The sequence below is a fragment of the Bombina bombina genome, chromosome 8 (genome assembly GCF_027579735.1).
Source record: "Bombina bombina isolate aBomBom1 chromosome 8, aBomBom1.pri, whole genome shotgun sequence".
NCBI lineage: Eukaryota > Metazoa > Chordata > Amphibia > Anura > Bombinatoridae > Bombina > Bombina bombina.
The window spans coordinates 265,769,959-265,793,407 of NC_069506.1; the positions used below are offsets into that span (position 1 = coordinate 265,769,959).

The 23,449-nt window shown below is 42.2% G+C and overlaps 1 protein-coding gene across 1 annotated transcript in view; it reads right to left on the reverse strand.

The window, feature by feature from the left end:
* The window catches only part of LOC128638183 (transmembrane protease serine 13-like), a 145,850-nt gene that overhangs the window by 13,083 nt on the left and 109,318 nt on the right, over window positions 1-23,449 (reverse strand). The window contains exons 7-8 of the mRNA XM_053690047.1: window positions 15,206-15,249; window positions 11,615-11,786 (exon numbers count right to left, since the gene is read on the reverse strand). Of these exons, the coding sequence (XP_053546022.1) occupies window positions 11,615-11,786; window positions 15,206-15,249 (216 nt within the window). The remainder of the gene's footprint in view (window positions 1-11,614; window positions 11,787-15,205; window positions 15,250-23,449) is intronic.

The following is a 23,449-nucleotide window of genomic DNA, read 5'->3' on the forward strand; positions in this document are numbered from 1 at the left end:
CTTTAAAAACTTAGCTCCTCTGGCGTTCTTATTATAATTCTTTTGGCTTGACAAAGGTCTGTATTTGGGCTGCAAATATCTCTCTCTCTCTCTCTCTCTCTCTCTCAATCTATCTCTCTCTCTCTCTCTCTCTCAATCTCTCTCTCTCAATCTCTCTCTCTCAATCTCTCTCTCTCTCAATCTCTCTCTCTCTCAATCTCTCTCTCTCTCAATCTCTCTCTCTCTCAATCTCTCTCTCTCTCAATCTCTCTCTCTCTCAATCTCTCTCTCTCTCAATCTCTCTCTCTCTCAATCTCTCTCTCTCTCAATCTCTCTCTCTCTCAATCTCTCTCTCTCTCAATCTCTCTCTCTCTCAATCTCTCTCTCTCTCTCAATCTCTCTCTCTCTCTCAATCTCTCTCTCTCTCTCAATCTCTCAATCTCTCTCAATCTCTCAATCTCTCTCAATCTCTCAATCTCCTTCAATCTCTCAATCTCTCTCAATCTCTCAATCTCTCAATCTCTCTCAATCTCTCTCTCTCTCAATCTCTCTCTCTCTCTCTCAATCTCTCTCTCTCTCTCTCAATCTCTCTCTCTCTCTCTCAATCTCTCTCTCTCTCTCAATCTCTCTCTCTCTCAATCTCTCTCTCTCTCTCAATCTCTCTCTCTCTCAATCTCTCTCTCTCTCAATCTCTCTCTCTCTCAATCTCTCTCTCTCTCAATCTCTCTCTCAATCTCTCTCTCAATCTCTCTCTCTCTCAATCTCTCTCTCTCTCAATCTCTCTCTCTCTCAATCTCTCTCTCTCTCAATCTCTCTCTCTCTCAATCTCTCTCTCTCTCAATCTCTCTCTCTCTCAATCTCTCTCTCTCTCAATCTCTCTCTCTCTCAATCTCTCTCTCTCTCTCTCTCTCTCTCTCTCTCTCTCTCTCTCTCTCTCTCTCTCTCTCTCTCTCTCTCTCTCTCTCTCTCTCTCTCTCTCTCTCTCTCTCTCTCTCTCTCTCTCTCTCTCTCTCTCTCTCTCTCTCTCTCTCTCTCTCTCTCTCTCTCTCTCACATTTATGCTGTTTCTGAATACGGCTGAAGATTGGGGTTTCTGTCTGATTGTGCTCATATCTTTATGACCTGATTTCCAAGGATTAAATCCAGATTGTTTTCTTTCAGCTCTTGCAAGGAAGTGCCTGTAGCAGTTTGTCATGTGCTGCCATCTACTGATTTCATAGCAGACTTCAAAACATCATATTCTCTTGGAATTATAATAAACTACGGTGGTTTTATCTTCCAGGAAAACATTTTTGTCTGTGTGTTGCTATAATTAATCCTACGTCAATCATTCATGAATAGAAACGTGAAATGTCCTATTTATTATGCATTGATCAATGTTCTAAATTCTGAGATTCTTGGGAGGAAGCCCCAGGAAACCCCAGTTCCTGTTTATGAAACCCAACATTTTTGGTTTGTGATTGAAATAGAGCATCCAAAAAGAGGTTACCATTTTACCTCCATTACAAAGGCTTTATTCTCTTTATTAAAAAGCATACCTAGGTAGGTAGCAGTGCATGTATCTGGAGAAATATGTCAGCAGTTTGGGAACACACTGCTGCCATCTAGTCCTATCGCAAATTTATTATGTTAAAAAGCACGGTGGCGAGCGAGTGCGAACTCTGAGACTGAGCGGTCGCACATTGCAGCAGCTCCAGCCAATTCCTATATAAAACTCAAAATTTTGATGACAGGATGCTCCTTGCAGATATTTGCATCACTGTTCTAGGTCTCCTGGTGCTTAGTGCTATCGGGAGCAGCCATATTTATTTTAGTGGAGGGCCTGTACACAGAGTGAAAACCGCTATCTTATACTTCACTAACGAGAGAGAATGTCCTCACAGAAGTACCTGACCATGGATATGGTGACATATGTCATTACAGGGCTCAGTAGCCTCCTAGAAGAGTACCAAGCAGCGTTTGCTCAATCGCTCAGTATGGCGACTAAAGTTTGTGACGCAGCATACTGCACTGCTAACTCAGACAGGGATGCCAGGAAGCAAAATGAAGAGCGCCCTACCATGCAGTTTCCTATGCATGATTTGAGAGCCACTGAAACAGACCCGCTAAACGCTCGCAGTTCGACGATCAAGAGACACCCTCAATATGTGGCGGAACTGTCGCCTCAGGGACCGCAGCCACCACCATCTGGTAAATTAAAAGGATCTCCAATTGGGAAAGTCCATCGCAGGGACCATGTTCAGGACGTACCCATTCACATTATCAAGCCCCTAAATAAGGAGCAATTGATGGTCCATCCTGGGAAAACAGCTGTGCCATATCCCCAGAAACACCATCAACTAATGTCGCAGGGGCCTCCGCCTGACAAGGTATGTTACCGGGACACTATCCAAGCACTGCACATCCCAGTCTTACTCTCTGGCACTGCAAGCCCTACCGGCTATGAAGAGTGGCTACTGTTAACGGGTACAAAGATAATAACCCCTAGAGGCATTGGTTAAGGGGTCAGACCTGGATCTCACTGTATCCACTACACTCTCTGCGGACCTTTGTATGACAGTGATTCTACTGGAGGCTTGTTGGACTGGCTTTTTATGGTGCGTGGTTTCTGTAGATAACGGCTTTACTTGGAAGGACTCTCCTTTGTGAGACAAAATATAGGAACTTTATAGCAGCCTTGATCTGGACTCCTCAATTTACCACTGCATCAGTTGGACTAACCATCCCCAGATACGTTCTATATAGGCATTTCAATGTATATTACTGTCTGCTTCACTAATTATCTAGTGTATTACTTTACCATTACAACGAGTTTTGTTATATCATAATGTCAATATGCTTCTAACTGCTTGAACCGAGTTGCTGTTACAATCTTGTGGCTAATGTTTGAACTGTTTTACCCTTACTTGCAGGGCTTGGCACTCACTATTTTATAATGTCTCCAATATTTTGTACACAATAGATAGATCTCTTCCATATTACAGAATTGAGACGTAAATTAATACTCTTTCTTATAGGATGTAATTACTAGCTTCTACCACTGGATGTGTTACTTGACAAAAAGTTTCACAGGGGCTAGTTTATCTCCCTTTGATTGTTTTGTTCTATCCTATTTGCATGGTCTAATTGTACTATTCATTTACACTATAAATAGCATTACTATATATATATAATTTGTATCTAAAGGCTGGGCTTAGGACCTAGTTGGATGTTAGACTTTTTATACCTTATATGTTTCTATAAGTGTGAGGGCCTATGCTCTTATCTAACTTTTTTAGATTTATTATTAATACAATCTGAATATTTGAGTGGTATAGTTACTTCTATCCTTTAATCAGCCTAGGGAAGTCATATGTAACTTTCATATATCTTCACAATATGCTTTTGGATGGCAGGAACTGTCAGCGGCCGAGGCAGAGTTCTGTACATTATTCCATCTCTCAATGTCTAAAATATATTATGCTGACTCCCCAAACATTTGGCTAACATTTACCCTCTTCTCATATTTAAAATATCTACGCTTAACCATTCATCATTTGCCCCCCAGTTACTTTCCCAAACTGTTTTATAACTTAACGACTGCTATATATTTCCATAGACCCAGTACCTGTTTAGTAATGTTGATTATTTATGAGCATCTGATGTGAGATGTAATTTTGATATACCTCCAGTAGTCTATATGTGTTTGTGAATGTATGCATGTCTGTGCCACCCTGTAATACTGAAGCCAGTCTACTTAGTACACTAAGCACCTGTTATCTATTATATATGTTCGCCTGTCCTCCTTTTCATTCGCAACAAACCTCTAAGTCCTTAAGTCACTTACTTCATTCATCTTACTTTTATTACTACCTCCTCCCCCCCCCCCCGCCTCACCACCATAAAGAACCTCCTTTTATAGGAGAACTAACTACGCGGCTTGCCTTTTCTATGCCGCATCTCTATCATAGTTCTATCCCAACAGCACCATATGTCTTTACTTTACAACAACCCTTATTGTACTGCACCCTACCTACCTTCTCCAAATCAGTTGAAAATGTTATTCTAATTTGCCATAGGTTCAAGAGAGACTATTTTTATCACTCTATTTCCTCTAGACATCATTTTAGATGACAGGAGTCCAAAAGTGGCTTCTCTTACTAGGAGAGGAAAATACTATAAAGCAGAAAATGAGGTTTCAGTCTTGCCTGTTATATATAAATATAGAGATATTGCTTTGGGTTTTCTCATGAAAAATCTTTACCTATATGTGACTATAGCATAGTTTTGAACTCCTAAGTAATGTCATAGTTTAAAAGAATGTTTCTGAATACTTGTGTAACATGTTCATTTGATGTTGTTTTGTCAATAACCACAAAAAAAAACCTATTTAAAAAAAAAAAAAAAAAAAAAAAAAAAGCACTGTGGCAAAACTGCTTTTCAACAAAGGATGCCAAGATTATGAAGTCAATTTGATAATGAAAAAACTTCCAATTTAAATTTGGTTTAATTGTACAATCTATCTGAATCATGAAAGAAAAAAATTATTTATTTTATGTTTCTTTAACACTATGTAGAATCTATTAGTCTTTATTATTTTTATTTTTATTAAAGGGACATTGTATTAAAAATGATGAGTGTACATAAAAGAAGATAAGTTAAACATGACTATAAATAGTTTTTGAATGGCAAAAGCTGCCAACCATCCAGCCTTTTGCAGAACTGTCCTGATTTGGGGCTCTAACCCTCTTATTCCTTCTACGCTGCTCTCACAAAGTGAAACCAGTGACCGGGTGGATACTTGCCAAGGATGCCACAGCAGACCTTGCCTATTCCATGCCCCATCCTGTAACTGTTGCTATGGCTACATCTATAGGTCTTTCTGACATACAAGGGGATTTCTACAAATACACTTAACAACCAATAATACATAATTTTCCTTACTTCACACCTAAACATCTTGTTTTACCCCAGTTTAATGTGCATGTGACTGCGAACACCCTTTACTCACAGCTAGATTACGAGTTTTCAGTGCCAAAGGCACTGCTATTAAAGGTTTGGAAAAGCAGGCTTGCGTGGGCGATATAGTTGCGTTGAGCTCCATACCGCACCGAAATACAAGCGCTGCGTTGACGTGCTTGTGCACGATTTCCCCATAGACATCAATCGGGAGAGCCGGCAAAAAAGAAGCCTAACACCTGCGATCGTGGAAACAAAAGCTCTGTAACGCAGCCCCATTGATGTCTATGGGGAAAGAAAAAGTTATGTTTAAACCTAACACCCTAAAATAAAAACCACGTCTAAACATCCCTAATCTGCCGCCCCCGATATCGCCGCAACCTACATAATGTTATTAACGCCTAATCTGCCGCCCTTAACATTGCCGCCACCTAAATAAAACTATTAACCCCTAATCTGCCGCTCCCGATATCGCCACCACCTACATTAGTTATTAACCCCTAATATGCCGCCACTATACTAAAGTTATTAACCCCTAAACCTCTGGCCTCCAACATCACTAACACTAAAGAAATATATTAACCCCTAAACCTAACCCTAACACCCCCTAACTTCAATATAATTAAAATAAATAAAATAAACCTTACAATTATTAACTAAATAATTCATATTTAAAGCTAAATACATACTAACCTGTAAAATAAAACATAAGCTAGCTACAATATAACTAATAGTTACATTGTAGCTATCTTAGGTTTTATTTTGATTTCACAGGTATGTTTGTATTTATTTTAACTAGGTAGACTAGTTAGTAAATAGTTATTAACTATTTATTAACTACCTAGTTAAAATAAATACAAACTTACCTGTCAAATAAAACCTAACCTGCCTTACACTAAAAACTAACATTACAATAAAAGAAAATAAATTAAATTATAAAATACAATTTTCTAAATTGCAAAAAAAATACACTAAATTATACAAAATAAAAAATGAAATTATCAAAAATAAAAATGAATTACTCCTAATCTAATAGGCCTATCAAAATAAAAAGCCCCCCCCAAAATAAAAGAAACCCTAGCCTACACTAAACTGCCAATGGCCCTTAAAAGGGCGTTTTGTGGGGCATTGCCCCAAAGAAATCAGCTCTTTTACCTGTAAAAAAAAATACAAACACCCCCCAACAGTAAAACCCACCCCCCAACCAACCAACCCCCCCCCCCAAATAAAAACCTATCTAAATAAACCTAAGCTAACCATTTCCCTGAAAAGGGCATTTGGATGGGCATTGCCCTTAAAAGGGCATTTAGCTCTTTTACATTGCCCAAACCCCAAGTTAAAAAAAAATCCACCCAAAAAACCCTTAAAAAACCTAACACTAACCCCCGACGATCCACTTACAGTTATCGAAATCCGGACATCCATCCGGCGAAGTCATCATCCAGGCGGCAAGAAGTCTTCATCCGGGCGGCCTCTTCCATCTTCATCCATCCGGCGTGGAGCGGGTCCATCTTCAAGACATCCAGCGCAGAGCATCCTCTTTTTACGATCGTCGCTGGAAAATGAAGTTTCACTTTAAGTGACGTCTTCCAAGATGGCGTCCCTTACATTCCTATTGGCTGAAAGATTTCTATCAGCCAATAGGAATTAAAGCTCCGGATGTCTTGAAGATGGACCCGCTCCGTGCCGGATGGATGAAGCTAGAAGATGCCGCCCGGCTGAAGACTTCACGGGCTGGATGAGGATGGATGTCGATAACTGTAAGTGGATCATCGGGGGTTAGTGTTAGGTTTTTTTTAAGGGTTTTTTGGGTGTTTTTTTTTTTTAGTTTAGGGTTTGGGCAATGTAAAAGAGCTAAATGCCCTTTTCAGGGCAATGCCCATCCAAATGCCCTTTTCAGGGCAATAGTTAGCTTAGGTTTATTTAGATTTTTTTTTTATTTGGGGGGGGGGTTGGTTGGTTGGGTGGTGGGTTTTACTGTTGGGGGGTGTTTGTATTTATTTATTTTTTACAGGTAAATGAGCCGATTTATTTGGGGCAATGCCCCACAAAAGGCCCTTGGCAGTTTAGTGTAGGCTAGGTTTTTTTTTTATTTTGGGGGGCTTTTTTATTTTGATAGGGCTATTAGATTAAGAGTAATTCGTTTTTATTTTTGATAATTTCATTTTTTATTTTTTGTAATTAAGTGTTTATTTTTTTGTAATTTAGAAAATTGTATTTTAATAATTTAATGTATTTTATTTTATTGTAATGTTAGTTTTTAGTGTAAGGCAGGTTAGGTTTTATTTGACAGGTAAGTTTGTATTTATTTTAACTAGGTAGTTAGTAAATAGTTAATAACTATTTACTAACTAGTCTGCCCAGTTAAAATAAATACAAACTTACCTGTGAAATAAAAATAAAACCTAAGATAGCTACAATGTAACTATTAGTTATGTTGTAGCTAGCTTATGTTTTATTTTACAGGTAAGTTTAGGCTAGATTACGAGTTGTGCGTTAGGCTTAAAAAGCAGCATTGGCCGGTCCTAACGCTGCTTTTTAACGCCCGCTGGTATTACGAGTCTTGCAGGTACAGGTGTCCCGCTCACTTTTTTGGGCAGACTTGGCAATACCGCAAATCCACTTACGTAAATTGCGTATCCTCTTTTTTCAATGGGACTTGCATAGTGCCGGTATTACGAGTCTGCCAAAAAGTGAGCGGTAGACCCTCTCCTGTCAAGACTGGTACCGCATTTTAAAGTCAGTAGTTAAGAGTTTTACAATAAAAAGCCGTAGCATAAAACTCTTAACTAAAGTGCTAAAAAGTACACAAACACCCCTAAACCGAGGCATTTTTTAACCCCTAATCTGCCGAACCAGACATCGCCGCAACTATAATAAATATATTAACCCCTAAACTGCCGCACTCACGCCTTGCAAACATTAGTTAAATATTATTAACCTCTAATCTGCCGTCCCTAACATCGCCGACACCTACCTACATTTATTAACCCCTAATCTGCCAGCCCTAACGTCGCCGCCACTATACTAAAGTTATTAACCCCTAAATCTAAGTCTAACCCTAACCACCCCTAACTTAAATATAATTAAAATAAATCTAACTAAAAATTCCTATCATTAACTAAATAATTCATATTTAAAACTAAATACTTACCTATAAAATAAACCGTAAGCTAGCTACAATACAACTAATAGTTGCATTGTAGCTAGCGTAGAGTTTATTTTTATTTTATAGGCAAGTTTGTATTTATTTTAACTAGGTAGAATAGTTAATAAATAGTTATTAACTATTTAATAACTATCTAGCTAAAATAAATACAAATTTACCTGTAAAATAAAACCTAACCTAAGTTACAATAACACCTAACACTACACTAGAATTAAATTATTTCCCTAAATTAAATACAATTAAATAAAATTAGCTAAAGTACAAAAAAAACAAACTAAATTACAGAAAATAATAAACAAATTACAAGATTTTTAAACTAATTACACCTAATATAATCCCCATAACAAAATAAAAAAGCCCCCCCAAAATAAAAAAAGCCCTACCCTACACTAAATTACAAATAGCCCTTAAAAGGGCCTTATGCGGGGCATTGCCCCAAAGTAATCAGCTCTTTTACCTGTAAAAAAATTACAAACACCCCCCCAACAGTAAAACCCACCACCCACACAACCAACCCTACTCTAAAACCCACCCAATACCCCCTTAAAAAACCTAACACTAACCCCTTGAAGATCACCTTACCGGGAGAAGTCTTCATCCAACCGGGCCGAAGTCCTCAACGAAGCCGAGAGAAGTCTTCATACAAGCTGGGCGAAGTGGTAGCTGGGCGAAGTGGTCCTCCAGACGGGCAGAAGTCTTCATCCAGATGGCATCTTCTATCTTCATCCATCCGGCGAGGAGAGGGTCCACCTTCAAGACATCCGAAGTGGAGCATCCTCTTCTTCAGACGGCTAACACTGAATGAAGGTTCCTTTAAATGACGTCATCCAAGATGGCGTCCCTTCAATTCCGATTGGCTGATAGAATTCTATCAGCCAATCGGAATTAAGGTAGAAAAAATCCTATTGGCTGATGCAATCAGCAAAATAGGATTGAAGTTAAACCCTATGTTGAAGTTCAATCCTATTGGCTGATCCAATCAGCCAATAGGATTGAGCTGGCATTCTATTGGCTGTTCCAATCAGCCCATATAATGCCAGCTCAATCCTATTGACTGATTGCATCAGCCAATAGGATTTTTTCTACCTTTATTCCGATTGACTGATAGAATTCTCTCAGCCAATCGGAATTGAAGGGACTCCATCTTGGATGACGTTATTTAAAGGAACCTTCATTCAGTGTTAGCCGTCGGAAGAAGAGCATGCTCCGCGTTGGATGTCTTGAAGATGGACCCGCTCCGCGCCAGATGGATGAAGATAGAAGATGCCGTCTGGATGAATACTTCTGCCCGACTTCTTCCGGCTTCGTTGAGGACTTCGGCCCGGTTGGATGAAGACTACTCCCAGTAAGGCGATCTTCAAGGGGTTAGTGTTAGGTTTTTTTAAGGGGGTATTGGGTGAGTTTTAGAGTAGGGTTGGTTGTGTGGGTGGTGGGTTTTACTGTTGGGGGGGTGTTTGTAATTTTTTATACAGGTAAAAGAGCTGATTACTTTGGGGCAATGCCCCGCAAAAGGCCCTTTTTAAGGGCTATTTGTAATTTAGTGTAGTGTAGGGCTTTTTTTTTTATTTTGGAGGGGCTTTTTTATTTCGTTAGGGGGATTAGATTAGGTGTAATTAAATCTTGTAATTTGTTTATTATTTTCTGTAATTTAGTGTTTGGTTTTTTTGTACTTTAGCTAATTTTATTTAATTGTATTTAATTTTGGTAATTAATTTAATTATAGTGTAGTGTTAGGTGTTATTGTAACTTAGGTTAGGTTTTATTTTACAGGTAACTTTGTATTTATTTTAGCTAGGTAGTTATTAAATAGTAAATAACTATTTAATAACTATTCTACCTAGTTAAAATAAATACAAACTTGCCTGTAAAATAAAAATAAACCCTAAGCTAGCTACTATGTTACTATTAGTTATATTGTACCTAGCTTAGGGTTTATTTTATAGGTAAGTATTTAGTTTTAAATAGGAATTATTTCGTTAATTATAGGAATTTTATTAAGATTTATTTAAATTATATTTAAGTTAGGGGGGGTTAGGGTTATACTTAGGTTTAGTGGTTAATAAATTTAGAATAGTGGTGGTGACATTGGGGGCGGCAGATTAGGGGTTACTAAGTATAATGTAGGTGGCGGCGATGTCCGGAGTGGCAGATTAGGGGTTAATAGTTATAATGCAGGTGTCGGCGATGTCGGGGCGGCAGATTAGGGGTTAATAAGTGTAAGATTAGGAATGTTTAGACTCGGGGTACATGTTAGGGTGTTAGGTGTAGACATAAATTTAATTTCCCCATAGGAATCAATGGGGCTGCGTTACGGAGCTTTACGCTGCTTTTTTGCAGGTGTTAAACTTTTTTTCAGCTGGCTCTCCCCGTTGATTCAGATGGGGAAATTGAGCACGAGCACGTTACACCAGCTCACCGCTAAAGTAAGCAGCGCTGGTATTGGAGTGAGATGTGGAGCAAAATTTTGCTCAACGCTCACTTCTTGTCTGTTAACGCCGGGTTTGTAAAAACCCATAATACCAGCGCTGTCTGTAAGTGAGCAGTGAGCATAAACTGCTTGTTAGCACCGCATAGCCTCTAACGCAAAACTCGTAATCTAGGTGTATGTATTCAGTTTTAAATAGGAATTATGTAGGTAATAATTGTAAGGTTTATTTAGCTTTATTTTAATTATATTTAAGTTAGGGGGTGTTAGGCTTAGGGTTACACTAGGGTTAGGGGTTAATATATTTATGTAGAGTTAGTGATGTGGGAGGTCAGAAGTTTAGGGGTTAATAATTTATTTTAGTATATTTCGTTGTGGGGGGCTTGCAGTTTAGTGGTTAATAGGTTTATTATAGCAGCGGCGTGGGTGGACGGCAGATTAGGGGTTAATAATCTTTAAATAGTGTTTGCAATGCGGGAGGAAGGTGGTTTAAGGGTTAATAGGTTTATTATAGTGGCGGCGATGTCCGGAGCAGCAGATTAGGGGTTAATAATTTTATGTTAGTGTTTGCGATGCGGGAGTGCCTCGGTTTAGGGGTTAAAAGGTATTTTATGGGTGTTAGTGTACTTTTTAACACTTAAGTTATGAGTTTTATGCTACAGCTTTGTAACATAAAACTCATAACTACTGACTTTAGATGGCGGCACGAATCTTGTCAGTATAGAGTGTACCGCTCACTTTTTGGCCTCCAAGGCAAACTCGTAATACTGGTGCTATGGAAGTCCCATTGAAATATTTCAATTTCAAAGTGTGGTACTGACGTTGCATGAAAGCCAAAAAGGTGTGCGGTACACCTATACCTACAAGACTTGTAGTAGCGGCGTTAGGGTAAAAGCAGCGTTATGAAGCATAACAATGCTTTTTCACTCATAACGCAAAACTCGTAATCTAGCTGTCAGTAATTTAATTAACATTTATTTGTGGTAAGATAGTAAGATACTGAGGAGAGAATAATGAGATTGTTGAAAGTTAACAAAGTAATAGGTGCAGAGAGAAAGAGATTAAGTGAGAGAGCACAAGCAGACACATATGGGTTACACTCACTCAGTAAAGCAGTGCGATGCAGTCAGCACCCACAAGTTGTTGATGAGGGTGCCTCCACAGACGTGCACAAATCTGTTTACTCCTCTCTGGTGCAAACTGACCTGCCAGGGCCACGACCCAGAACTAGCCTGTGTGCCCCCAATAATCCTGGTTGTTTTTTTCTCACCACAGTCTGAAAGAGAAATGTTGATTTTATTATGAATCAGAGGCTTAATCCCCTACTGCCTGTGCTGTGTATACATGTCATGGTGTATAAGTGTGTGAGGGGGAGGCTGGTACTGCTGCTGTCTGTGCTGTACCTGTGCTGTGTATACATGTCATGGTGTATCAGTGTGTGAGAGGGAGGCTGGCACTGCTGCTGTCTGTGCTGTACCTGTGCTGTGTATACATGTCATGGTGTATAAGTGTGCGAGGGGGAGGCTGGCACTGCTGCTGTGCTGTACCTGTGCTGGGTATACATGTCATGGTGTATCAGTGTGTGAGAGGGAGGCTGGCACTGCTGCTGTCTGTGCTGTACCTGTGCTGTGTATACATGTCATGGTGTATCAGTGTGTGAGGGGGAGGCTGGCACTGCTGCTGTCTGTGCTGTACCTGTGCTGTGTATACATGTCATGGTGTATCAGTGTGTGAGAGGGAGGCTGGCACTGCTGCTGTCTGTGCTGTACCTGTGCTGTGTATACATGTCATGGTGTATCAGTGTGTGAGAGGGAGGCTGGCACTGCTGCTGTCTGTGCTGTACCTGTGCTGTGTATACATGTCATGGTGTATCAGTGTGTGAGGGGGAGGCTGGCACTGCTGCTGTGTGTGCTGTACCTGTGCTGTGTATACATGTCATGGTGTATCAGTGTGTGAGGGGGAGGCTGGCACTGCTGCTGTCTGTGCTGTACCTGTGCTGTGTATACATGTCATGGTGTATCAGTGTGTGAGGGGGAGGCTGGCACTGCTGTCTGTGCTGTACCTGTGCTGTGTATACATGTCATGGTGTATCAGTGTGTGAGGGGGAGGCTGGCACTGCTGCTGTCTGTGCTGTACCTGTGCTGTGTATACATGTCATGGTGTATCAGTGTGTGAGGAGGGAGGCTGGCACTGCTGCTGTCTGTGCTGTACCTGTGCTGTGTATACATGTCATGGTGTATCAGTGTGTGAGAGGGAGGCTGGCACTGCTGCTGTCTGTGCTGTACCTGTGCTGTGTATACATGTCATGGTGTATAAGTGTGTGAGGGGGAGGCTGGTACTGCTGCTGTCTGTGCTGTACCTGTGCTGTGTATACATGTCATTGTGTATCAGTGTGTGAGGCGGGGGCTGGCACTGCTGCTGTCTGTGCTGTACCTGTGCTGTGTATACATGTCATTGTGTATCAGTGTGTGAGGGGCAGGCTGGCACTGCTGCTGTCTGTGCTGTACCTGTGCTGTGTATACATGTCATGGTGTATCAGTGTGTGAGGGGGAGGCTGACACTGCTGCTGTCTGTGCTGTACCTGTGCTGTGTATACATGTCATGGTGTATCAGTGTGTGAGAGGGAGGCTGGCACTGCTGCTGTCTGTGCTGTACCTGTGCTGTGTATACATGTCATGGTGTATCAGTGTGTGAGGGGGAGGCTGGCACTGCTGCTGTCTGTGCTGTACCTGTGCTGTGTATACATGTCATGGTGTATCAGTGTGTGAGGGGGAGGCTGGCACTGCTGCTGTCTGTGCTGTACCTGTGCTGTGTATACATGTCATGGTGTATCAGTGTGTGAGGGGGAGGCTGGCACTGCTGCTGTCTGTGCTGTACCTGTGCTGTGTATACATGTCATGGTGTATCAGTGTGTGAGGGGGAGGCTGACACTGCTGCTGTCTGTGCTGTACCTGTGCTGTGTATACATGTCATGGTGTATCAGTGTGTGAGAGGGAGGCTGGCACTGCTGCTGTCTGTGCTGTACCTGTGCTGTGTATACATGTCATGGTGTATCAGTGTGTGAGGGGGAGGCTGACACTGCTGCTGTCTGTGCTGTACCTGTGCTGTGTATACATGTCATGGTGTATCAGTGTGTGAGAGGGAGGCTGGCACTGCTGCTGTCTGTGCTGTACCTGTGCTGTGTATACATGTCATGGTGTATCTGTGTGTGAGGGGGAGGCTGGCACTGCTGCTGTCTGTGCTGTACCTGTGCTGTGTATACGTCATGGTGTATCAGTGTGTGAGAGGGAGGCTGGCACTGCTGCTGTCTGTGCTGTACCTGTGCTGTGTATACATGTCATGGTGTATCAGTGTGTGAGGGGGGAGGCTGGCACTGCTGCTGTGTGCTGTACCTGTGCTGTGTATACATGTCATGGTGTATCAGTGTGTGAGGGGGAGGCTGGCACTGCTGCTGTGTGCTGTACCTGTGCTGTGTATACATGTCATGGTGTATCAGTGTGTGAGAGGGAGGTTGGCACTGCCGCTGTCTATGCTGTATCTGTGCTGTGTATACATGTCATGGTGTATCAGTGTGTGAGGGGGAGGCTGGTACTGCTGCTGTCTGTGCTCTACCTGTGCTGTGTATACATGTCATGGTGTATCAGTGTGTGAGGGGGAGGCTGGCACTGCTGCTGTCTGTGCTGTACCTGTGCTGTGTATACATGTCATGGTGTATCAGTGTGTGAGAGTGAGGCTGGCACTGCTGCTGTCTGTGCTGTACCTGTGCTGTGTATACATGCCATGGTGTATCAGTGTGTGAGGGGGAGGCTGGCACTGCTGCCATCTGTTCTGTACCTGTACTGTGTATACATGTCATGGTGTATTGTATCAGTGTGTGAGGGGGAGGCTGGTATTGCTGTTGTCTGTGCTGTACCTGTGCTCTGTATACATGTCATGGTGTATCAGTGTGTGAGGGGGAGGCTGGCACTGCTGCTGTCTGTGCTGTACCTGTGCTGTACCTGTGCTGTGTATACATGTCATGGTGTATCAGTGTGTGAGGGGGAGGCTGACACTGCTGCTGTCTGTGCTGTACCTGTGCTGTGTATACATGTCATGGTGTATCAGTGTGTGAGAGGGAGGCTGACACTGCTGCTGTCTGTGCTGTACCTGTGCTGTGTATACATGTCATGGTGTATCAGTGTGTGAGGGGGAGGCTGACACTGCTGCTGTCTGTGCTGTACCTGTGCTGTGTATACATGTCATGGTGTATCAGTGTGTGAGGGGGAGGCTGGCACTGCTGCTGTCTGTGCTGTACCTGTGATGTGTATACATGTCATGGTGTATCAGTGTGTGAGAGGGAGGCTGGCATTGCTGCTGTCTGTACTGTACCTGTGCTGTGTATACATGTCATGGTGTATCAGTGTGTGAGAGGGAGGCTGGCACTGCTGCTGTGTGTGCTGTACCTGTGCTGTGTATACATGTCATGGTGTATCAGTGTGTTAGAGGGAGGCTGGCACTGCTGCTGTCTGTTCTGTACCTGTGCTGTGTATACATGTCATGGTGTATCAGTGTGTGAGGGGGAGGCTGGCACTGCTACTGTGTGTGCTGTATCTGTGCTGTGTATACATGTAATGGTGTAATAGTGTCCAAAGGGGAGGCTGGCACAACTGTGACAACTCATTTCCGTTTTCATTATACTTATTACCAATCACTGACCTGAACATCTCACAGCCAGATACTCTCCAGAATTGCAGGTAACACTGAGGAAATAAAGACAATAAATTGATATATGAAAAGAATTAAAATATACTTCTGAAACAATAGGACTTTTGTTTCAGTCTGTTGAGAGATTTCTTCAAATTAGTTTTCACACAATTGTGAAATTTAAAGCCATTCAAAGTGATTTGCCCTGTAATATTCCCAGTGTCTCTCTCTCTCTCTCTAAATCCCTCTCTTTTAATCTCTCTCTCTCTCTCACTCCCTCTTAATATCTCTCCCTCTCCAACTCTCTCCCTCTCCAACTCTCTCCCTCTCCAACTCTCTCCCTCTCCAACTCTCTCCCTCTCCAACTCTCTCCCTCTCCAACTCTCTCCCTCTCCAACTCTCTCCCTCTCTCCAACTCTCTCCCTCTCCCTTTCCAACTCTCTCCCTCTCCCTTTCCAACTCTCTCCCTTTCCAACTCTCTCTCTCCCTTTCCAACTCTCTCTCTCCCTTTCCAACTCTCTCTCTCCCTTTCCAACTCTCTCTCTCCCTTTCCAACTCTCTCTCTCCCTTTCCAACTCTCTCTCTCCCTTTCCAACTCTCTCTCTCCCTTTCCAACTCTCTCTCTCCCTTTCCAACTCTCTCTCTCCCTTTCCAACTCTCTCTCTCCCTTTCCAACTCTCTCTCTCCCTTTCCCAACTCTCTCTCTCCCTTTCCCAACTCTCTCTCTCCCTTTCCAACTCTCTCTCCTTTTCCAACTCTCTCTCCCTTTCCAACTCTCTCTCTCTTCCTTTCCAACTATCTCTCTCTCCCTTTCCAACTATCTCTCCCTTTCCAACTCTCTCTCTTTCCAACTCTCTCTCTTTCCAACTCTCTCTCTCTCTCTTTCCAACTCTCTCTTTCCAACTCTCTCTCTCCCTTTCCAACTATCTCTCTCTCCCTTTCCAACTATCTCTCTCTCCCTTTCCAACTCTCTCTCTCTCCCTTTGTAACTCTCTCTCCCTTACAAACTCCCTCTCTCTCCCTTACCAACTCTCTCTCCCTTTCAAACTCTCTCTCCCTTTCAAACTCTCTCTCCCTTTCAAACTCTCTCTCCCTTTCAAACTCTCTCTCCCTTTCAAACTCTCTCTCCCATTCAAACTCTCTCTATCCCTTTCAAACTCTCTCTATCCCTTTCAAACTCTCTCTATCCCTTTCAAACTCTCTCTATCCCTTTCAAACTCTCTCTATCCCATTCAAACTCTCTCTCCCATTCAAACTCTCTCTCCCATTCAAACTCTCTCTCCCATTCAAACTCTCTCTCCCATTCAAACTCTCTCTCCATTTCTAACTCTCTCTCTCTCTCTCTCTCTCTCTCTCTCTCTCCCTTTCTAACTCTCTCTCTCTCTCTCTCTCTTTCTAACTCTCTCTAGGTTTAGCTTTTAAAAAAAAAAATACCTAGAGAACAAACCAAATTCTTATGATAAAAGTAAATTGGAAAGTTGTTTAAAATTGTATGCCCTATCTGAATTATTGAAGGTTAATTTTGATTAGACCGTCTCTTTAAAAGGGACAACTACATAGCATAGTTACTAATCACTATGCAATTGTTTTCTCTTACTTTAACCCTTTACTGGTGCCTGTTGGTGAAGCTCTGCATGTTCATACAGTACACTGCCTTCTTGCTGTCTAGGTTTTCTCTCACTCTGTGACAAACGTGGGTCTTATTCACATATTAGCTTTTTCATAGCTCTATCAAGCTTTACATTTTTGCATTGCCCTGTAATATTCCCAGTGTGTCTCTCTCTCTCTCTAAATCCCTCTCTTTTAATCTCTCTCTCTCTCTCTCTCTCTCTCTCCCTCTTAATATCTCTCCCTCTCCAACTCTCTCCCTCTCCAACTCTCTCCCTCTCCAACTCTCTCCCTCTCCAACTCTCTCCCTCTCCAACTCTCTCCCTCTCCCTTTCCAACTCTCTCCCTCTCCCTTTCCAACTCTCTCCCTCTCCCACTCTCTCCCTTTCCAACTCTCTCTCTCCCTTTCCAACTCTCTCTCTCCCTTTCCAACTCTCTCTCTCCCTTTCCAACTCTCTCTCTCCCTTTCCAACTCTCTCTCTCCCTTTCCAACTCTCTCTCTCCCTTTCCAACTCTCTCTCTCCCTTTCCAACTCTCTCTCTTCCTTTCCAACTCTCTCTCTCCCTTTCCAACTCTCTCTCTCTTCCTTTCCAACTATCTCTCTCTCCCTTTCCAACTATCTCTCCCTTTCCAACTCTCTCTCTTTCCAACTCTCTCTCTTTCCAACTCTCTCTCTCTCTCTTTCCAACTCTCTCTTTCCAACTCTCTCTCTCCCTTTCCAACTATCTCTCTCTCCCTTTCCAACTATCTCTCTCTCCCTTTCCAACTCTCTCTCTCTCCCTTTGTAACTCTCTCTCCCTTACAAACTCCCTCTCTCTCCCTTACCAACTCTCTCTCCCTTTCAAACTCTCTCTCCCTTTCAAACTCTCTCTCCCTTTCAAACTCTCTCTCCCTTTCAAACTCTCTCTCCCTTTCAAACTCTCTCTATCCCTTTCAAACTCTCTCTATCCCTTTCAAACTCTCTCTATCCCTTTCAAACTCTCTCTATCCCTTTCAAACTCTCTCTATCCCTTTCAAACTCTCTCTATCCCATTCAAACTCTCTCTCCCATTCAAACTCTCTCTCCCATTCAAACTCTCTCTCCCATTCAAACTCTCTCTCCCATTCAAACTCTCTCTCCATTTCTAACTCTCTCTCTCTCTCTCTCTCTCTCTCTCCCTTTCTAACTCTCTCTCTCTCTCTCTTTCTAACTCTCTCTAGGTTTAGCTTTTAAAAAAAAAAAATACCTAGAGAACAAACCAAATTCTTATGATAAAAGTAAATTGGAAAGTTGTTTAAAATTGTATGCCCTATCTGAATTATTGAAGGTTAATTTTGATTAGACCGTCTCTTTAAAAGGGACAACTACATAGCATAGTTACTAATCACTATGCAATTGTTTTCTCTTACTTTAACCCTTTACTGGTGCCTGTTGGTGAAGCTCTGCATGTTCATACAGTACACTGCCTTCTTGCTGTCTAGGTTTTCTCTCACTCTGTGACAAACGTGGGTCTTATTCACATATTAGCTTTTTCATAGCTCTATCAAGCTTTACATTTTTGCATTGCCCTGTAATATTCCCAGTGTGTCTCTCTCTCTCTCTAAATCCCTCTCTTTTAATCTCTCTCTCTCTCTCTCTCTCACTCCCTCTTAATATCTCTCCCTCTCCAACTCTCTCCCTCTCCAACTCTCTCCCTCTCCAACTCTCTCCCTCTCCAACTCTCTCCCTCTCCAACTCTCTCCCTCTCCAACTCTCTCCCTTTCCAACTCTCTCTCTCTCCCTTTCCAACTCTCTCTCTCTCCCTTTCCATCTCTCTCCCTTTCCATCTCTCTCCCTTTCCAACTCTCTCCCTTTCCAACTCTCTCCCTTTCCAACTCTCTCCCTTTCCAACTCTCTCCCTTTCCAACTCTCTCCCTTTCCAACTCTCTCCCTTTCCAACTCTCTCCCTTTCCAACTCTCTCCCTTTCCAACTCTCTCCCTTTCCAACTCTCTCCCTTTCCAACTCTCTCCCTTTCCAACTCTCTCCCTTTCCAACTCTCTTCCTTTCCAACTCTCTCCCTTTCCAACTCTCTCCCTTTCCAACTCTCTCCCTTTCCAACTCTCTCCCTTTCCAACTCTCTCCCTTTCCAACTCTCTCCCTTTCCAACTCTCTCCCTTTCCAACTCTCTCCCTTTCCAACTCTCTCCCTTTCCAACTCTCTCCCTTTCCAACTCTCTCCCTTTCCAACTCTCTCCCTTTCCAACTCTCTCCCTTTCCAACTCTCTCCCTTTCCAACTCTTTCTCTCTCTCTCCCTTTCCAACTCTCTCTCCTTTTCCAACTCTCTCTCCCTTTCCAACTCTCTCTCTCGCTTTCCAAATCTTTCTCTCCCTTTCCAACTCTCTCTCTCCCTTTCCAACTCTCTCTCTCTCCCTTTCCAACTCTCTCTCTCTCCCTTTCCATCTCTCTCTCTCCCTTTCCAAATCTCTCTCTCTCCCTTTCCAAATCTCTCTCTCTCCCTTTCCAAATCTCTCTCTCTCCCTTTCCAAATCTCTCTCTCTCCCTTTCCAAATCTCTCTCTCCCTTTCCAACTCTCTCTCTCTCCCTTTCCAACTCTCTCTCTCTCCCTTTCCAACTCTCTCTCCCTTTCCCACTCTCTCTCCCTTTCACACTTCTCTCCCTTTCACACTCTCTCTCCCTTTCACACTCTCTCTCCCTTTCACACTCTCTCTCCCTTTCACACTCTCTCTCTCTCCCTTTCACACTCTCTCTCTCTCTCTCTCTCTCCCTTTCACACTCTCTCTCTCTCTCCCTTTCACACTCTCTCTCTCTCCCTTTCACACTCTCTCTCTCTCCCTTTCACACACACTCTCTCTCTCTCTCCCTTTCACACACTCTCTCTCTCCCTTTCACACTCTCTCTCTCTCCCTTTCACACTCTCTCTCTCTCCCTTTCACACACTCTCTCTCTCCCTTTCACACACACTCTCTCTCTCCCTTTCACACTCTCTCTCTCTCCCTTTCACACTCTCTCTCTCTCCCTTTCACACTCTCTCTCTCTCCCTTTCACACTCTCTCTCTCTCCCTTTCACACTCTCTCTCTCTCCCTTTCACACTCTCTCTCTCTCCCTTTCACACTCTCTCTCTCTCCCTTTCACACTCTCTCTCTCTCTCCCTTTCACACACTCTCTCTCTCCCTTTCACACACTCTCTCTCTCCCTTTCACACTCTCTCTCTCTCCCTTTCACACTCTCTCTCTCTCCCTTTCACACTCTCTCTCTCTCCCTTTCACACTCTCTCTCTCTCCCTTTCACACTCTCTCTCTCTCCCTTTCACTCTCTCTCTCTCTCTCTCTCCCTTTCCAACTCTCTCTCTCTCCCTTTCACTCTCTCTCTCTCTCCCTTTCCAACTCTCTCTCTCTCCCTTTCCAACTCTCTCTCTCTCCCTTTCCAACTCTCTCTCTCTCCCTTTCCAACTCTCTCTCTCTCCCTTACCAACTCTCTCTCTCTCCCTTACCAACTCTCTCTCTCTCCCTTACCAACTCTCTCTCTCCCTTTCCAACTCTCTCCCTTTCCAACTCTCTCCCTTTCCAACTCTCTCTAGGTTTAGCTTTTAAAAAAAGAATACCTAGAGAACAAACCAAATTTGATGATAAAAGTAAATTGGAAAGTTGTTTAAAATTGTATGCCCTATCTGATTTATTGAAGGTTAATTTTGATTAGACTGTCTCTTTAAAAGAGACAACTACATAGCATAGTTACTAATCACTATGCAATTGTTTTCTCTTACTTTAACCCTTTACTGGTGCCTGTTGGTTAAGCTCTGCATGTTCATACAGTACACTGACTTCTTGCTGTCTAGGTTTGCTCTCACTCTGTGACAAAAGTGGGTCTTATTCACATATTAGCTTTTTCATAGCTCTATCGTTCTTTACATTTTTGCATTGCCCTGTAATATTCCCAGTGTGTCTCTCTCTCTCTCTCTAAATCCCTCTCTTTCAATCTCCCTCTCCAACTCTCCCTTTCCCTCTCCAACTCTCTCCCTTTCCAACTCTCTCTTTCAAGTGCTCTCTCTTTCTCTTTCAAGCGCTCTCTCTTTCTCTTTCAAGTGCTCTCTCTTTCAAGCACTCTTTCTTTCTCTTTCAAGCACTCTTTCTTTCTCTTTCAAGCACTTTCTCTTTCAAGCACTCTTTCTTTCTCTTTCAAGCACTTTCTCTTTCAAGCACTCTCTCTTTCAAGCTCTCTCTCTTTCTCTTTCAAGCTCTCTCTCTTTCTCTTTCAAGCTCTCTCTCTTTCTCTTTCAAGCTCTCTCTCTTTCTCTTTCAAGCTCTCTCTCTTTCTCTTTCAAGCTCTCTCTCTTTCAAGCTCTCTCTCTTTCAAGCTCTCTCTCTTTCAAGCTCTCTCTCTTTCAAGCTCTCTCTCTTTCAAGCTCTCTCTCTCTTTCTCTTTCAAGCTCTCTCTCTTTCTTTTTCAAGCTCTCTCTCTTTCAAGCTCTCTCTCTCTTTCAAGCTCTCTCTCTTTCTCTTTCAAGCTCTCTCTCTTTCTTTTTCAAGCTCTCTCTCTTTCAAGCTCTCTCTCTTTCTCTTTCAAGCTCTCTCTCTTTCTCTTTCAAGCTCTCTCTCTTTCTCTTTCAAGCTCTCTCTCTTTCTCTTTCAAGCACTCTCTCTTTCAAGCTCTCTCTCTTTCTCTTTCAAGCTCTCTCTCTTTCTCTTTCAAGCTCTCTCTCTTTCTCTTTCAAGCTCTCTCTCTTTCAAGCTCTCTCTCTTTCAAGCTCTCTCTCTTTCAAGCTCTCTCTCTTTCAAGCTCTCTCTCTTTCAAGCTCTCTCTCTTTCAAGCTCTCTCTCTTTCAAGCTCTCTCTCTTTCAAGCTCTCTCTCTCTTTCTCTTTCAAGCTCTCTCTCTTTCTTTTTCAAGCTCTCTCTCTTTCAAGCTCTCTCTCTCTTTCAAGCTCTCTCTCTCTTTCAAGCTCTCTCTCTTTCTCTTTCAAGCTCTCTCTCTTTCTCTTCCAAGCTCTCTCTCTTTCTCTTTCAAGCTCTCTCTCTTTCTCTTTCAAGCTCTCTCTCTCTTTCAAGCTCTCTCTCTTTCAAGCTCAAGCTCTCTCTCTTTCTCTCGCTCTCTCTCAAGCTCTCTCTCTCTCAAGCTCAAGCTCTCTCTCTTTCTCTCGCTCTCTCTCAAGCTCTCTCTCAAGCTCAAGCTCTCTCTCTTTCTCTCGCTCTCTCTCAAGCTCTCTCTCTTTCTCTCAAGCTCAAGCTCTCTCTCTTTCTCTCAAGCTCTCTCTCTCTCTCACTCTCTCTCTCAAGCTCTCCCATTCAATCAATCTCTCTTTCAATCTCTCTCTCTTTCAATCTCTCTCTCTTTCAATCTCTCTCTCTTTCAATCTCTCTCTCTTTCAATCTCTCTCTCTTTCAATCTCTCTCTCTTTCAATCTCTCTCTCTTTCAATCTCTCTCTCTTTCAATCTCTCTCTCTTTCAATCTCTCTCTCTTTCAATCTCTATTTCAATCTCTCTCTCTTTCAATCTCTCTCTCTTTTAATCTCTCAATACACTTGCCAAAAAGCTGTCATTGTCACTGATCTGTGACAGCAAACTGTTACAGGGCGTGAGAATACCTTAGTTGCAAGATGGCGGCACTTGTATGAAAATATGGAGCTTTAAAAACCAACAAGTGAAAAGAGTTATAATAGGAGAACAGTTTTGTAGATTGCTTCAGGCACAGGAAGAAAATAATAGCATGGTGATTGGTAGCTATAGGATTTTACTTGTCCATGCAATTTAATATCCCTTTAAAACACACATTTTCATTACAGTCTCTTAACACTACAGACACTAATGAGGAGTTATAAATTATAATGTATATAAATGTATTAAAAAAGGTATTTACATAGGAATACAATTCAGTTGCTTACACCAATCAAAACAATAATTATACTTATAGTTAGAAAAGTTTATTTTAAATTTCTATCATGTCATTGAACTATGCATGATTAGTGTTAAAATATAATTATCTATACCTCATGCAAAACTTTATGAAAAAAACGAAAGTATAGATTAAGCCTTTTGCATTTATGGTATAGAATAAGCTGATTGGCCGGAGATGTGTATAAATTGTGTAAGATCTTAGCTGAAGTTGTTACCGGATGCTTACGGTATCATATTACTAGTTATACTTGTTTGTAATAATTAATAAATACATTTGCGCAATCTAATATTTGATAGTTATGAGTATTGTTTAATCGGTTAGGTAACCCTGATTAAACCTTGTCCGGGGCTACAAGATAATTGGATCATAATAGCTATAATTAAAGGGATATAAACCCCAAAATGTTTATTTTGTGATTCAGATAAAGCATTTGATTTTAAACAACTTTCTAATTTACTTCTATAATTAAAATCTCGAAGATTGCCCTTCTTCCAGGGGACTTCCGTTGGAGGAGGAGCTATCTCTGCACGCTGCTCATGTTTCAGTGGCTTCAGAGGGCCGAATTAAGATCCAAAATCTTTCTCCTCCTGAACGAATTGGCCCCCGGCAGTACCCACACCGGCTTTTTTGGCCACTATTTTGCTGCACAGATCCGCTGCAGCATTCGGCGGAAGTCCCAAATTAGCGGAGACGCTGCTACCCCTGCTCAGGGAAAGACCTGGGATTCGCCTCTGTGACCAAGAAGATAACCTGAGTGTCACACAGTGGTCTTTC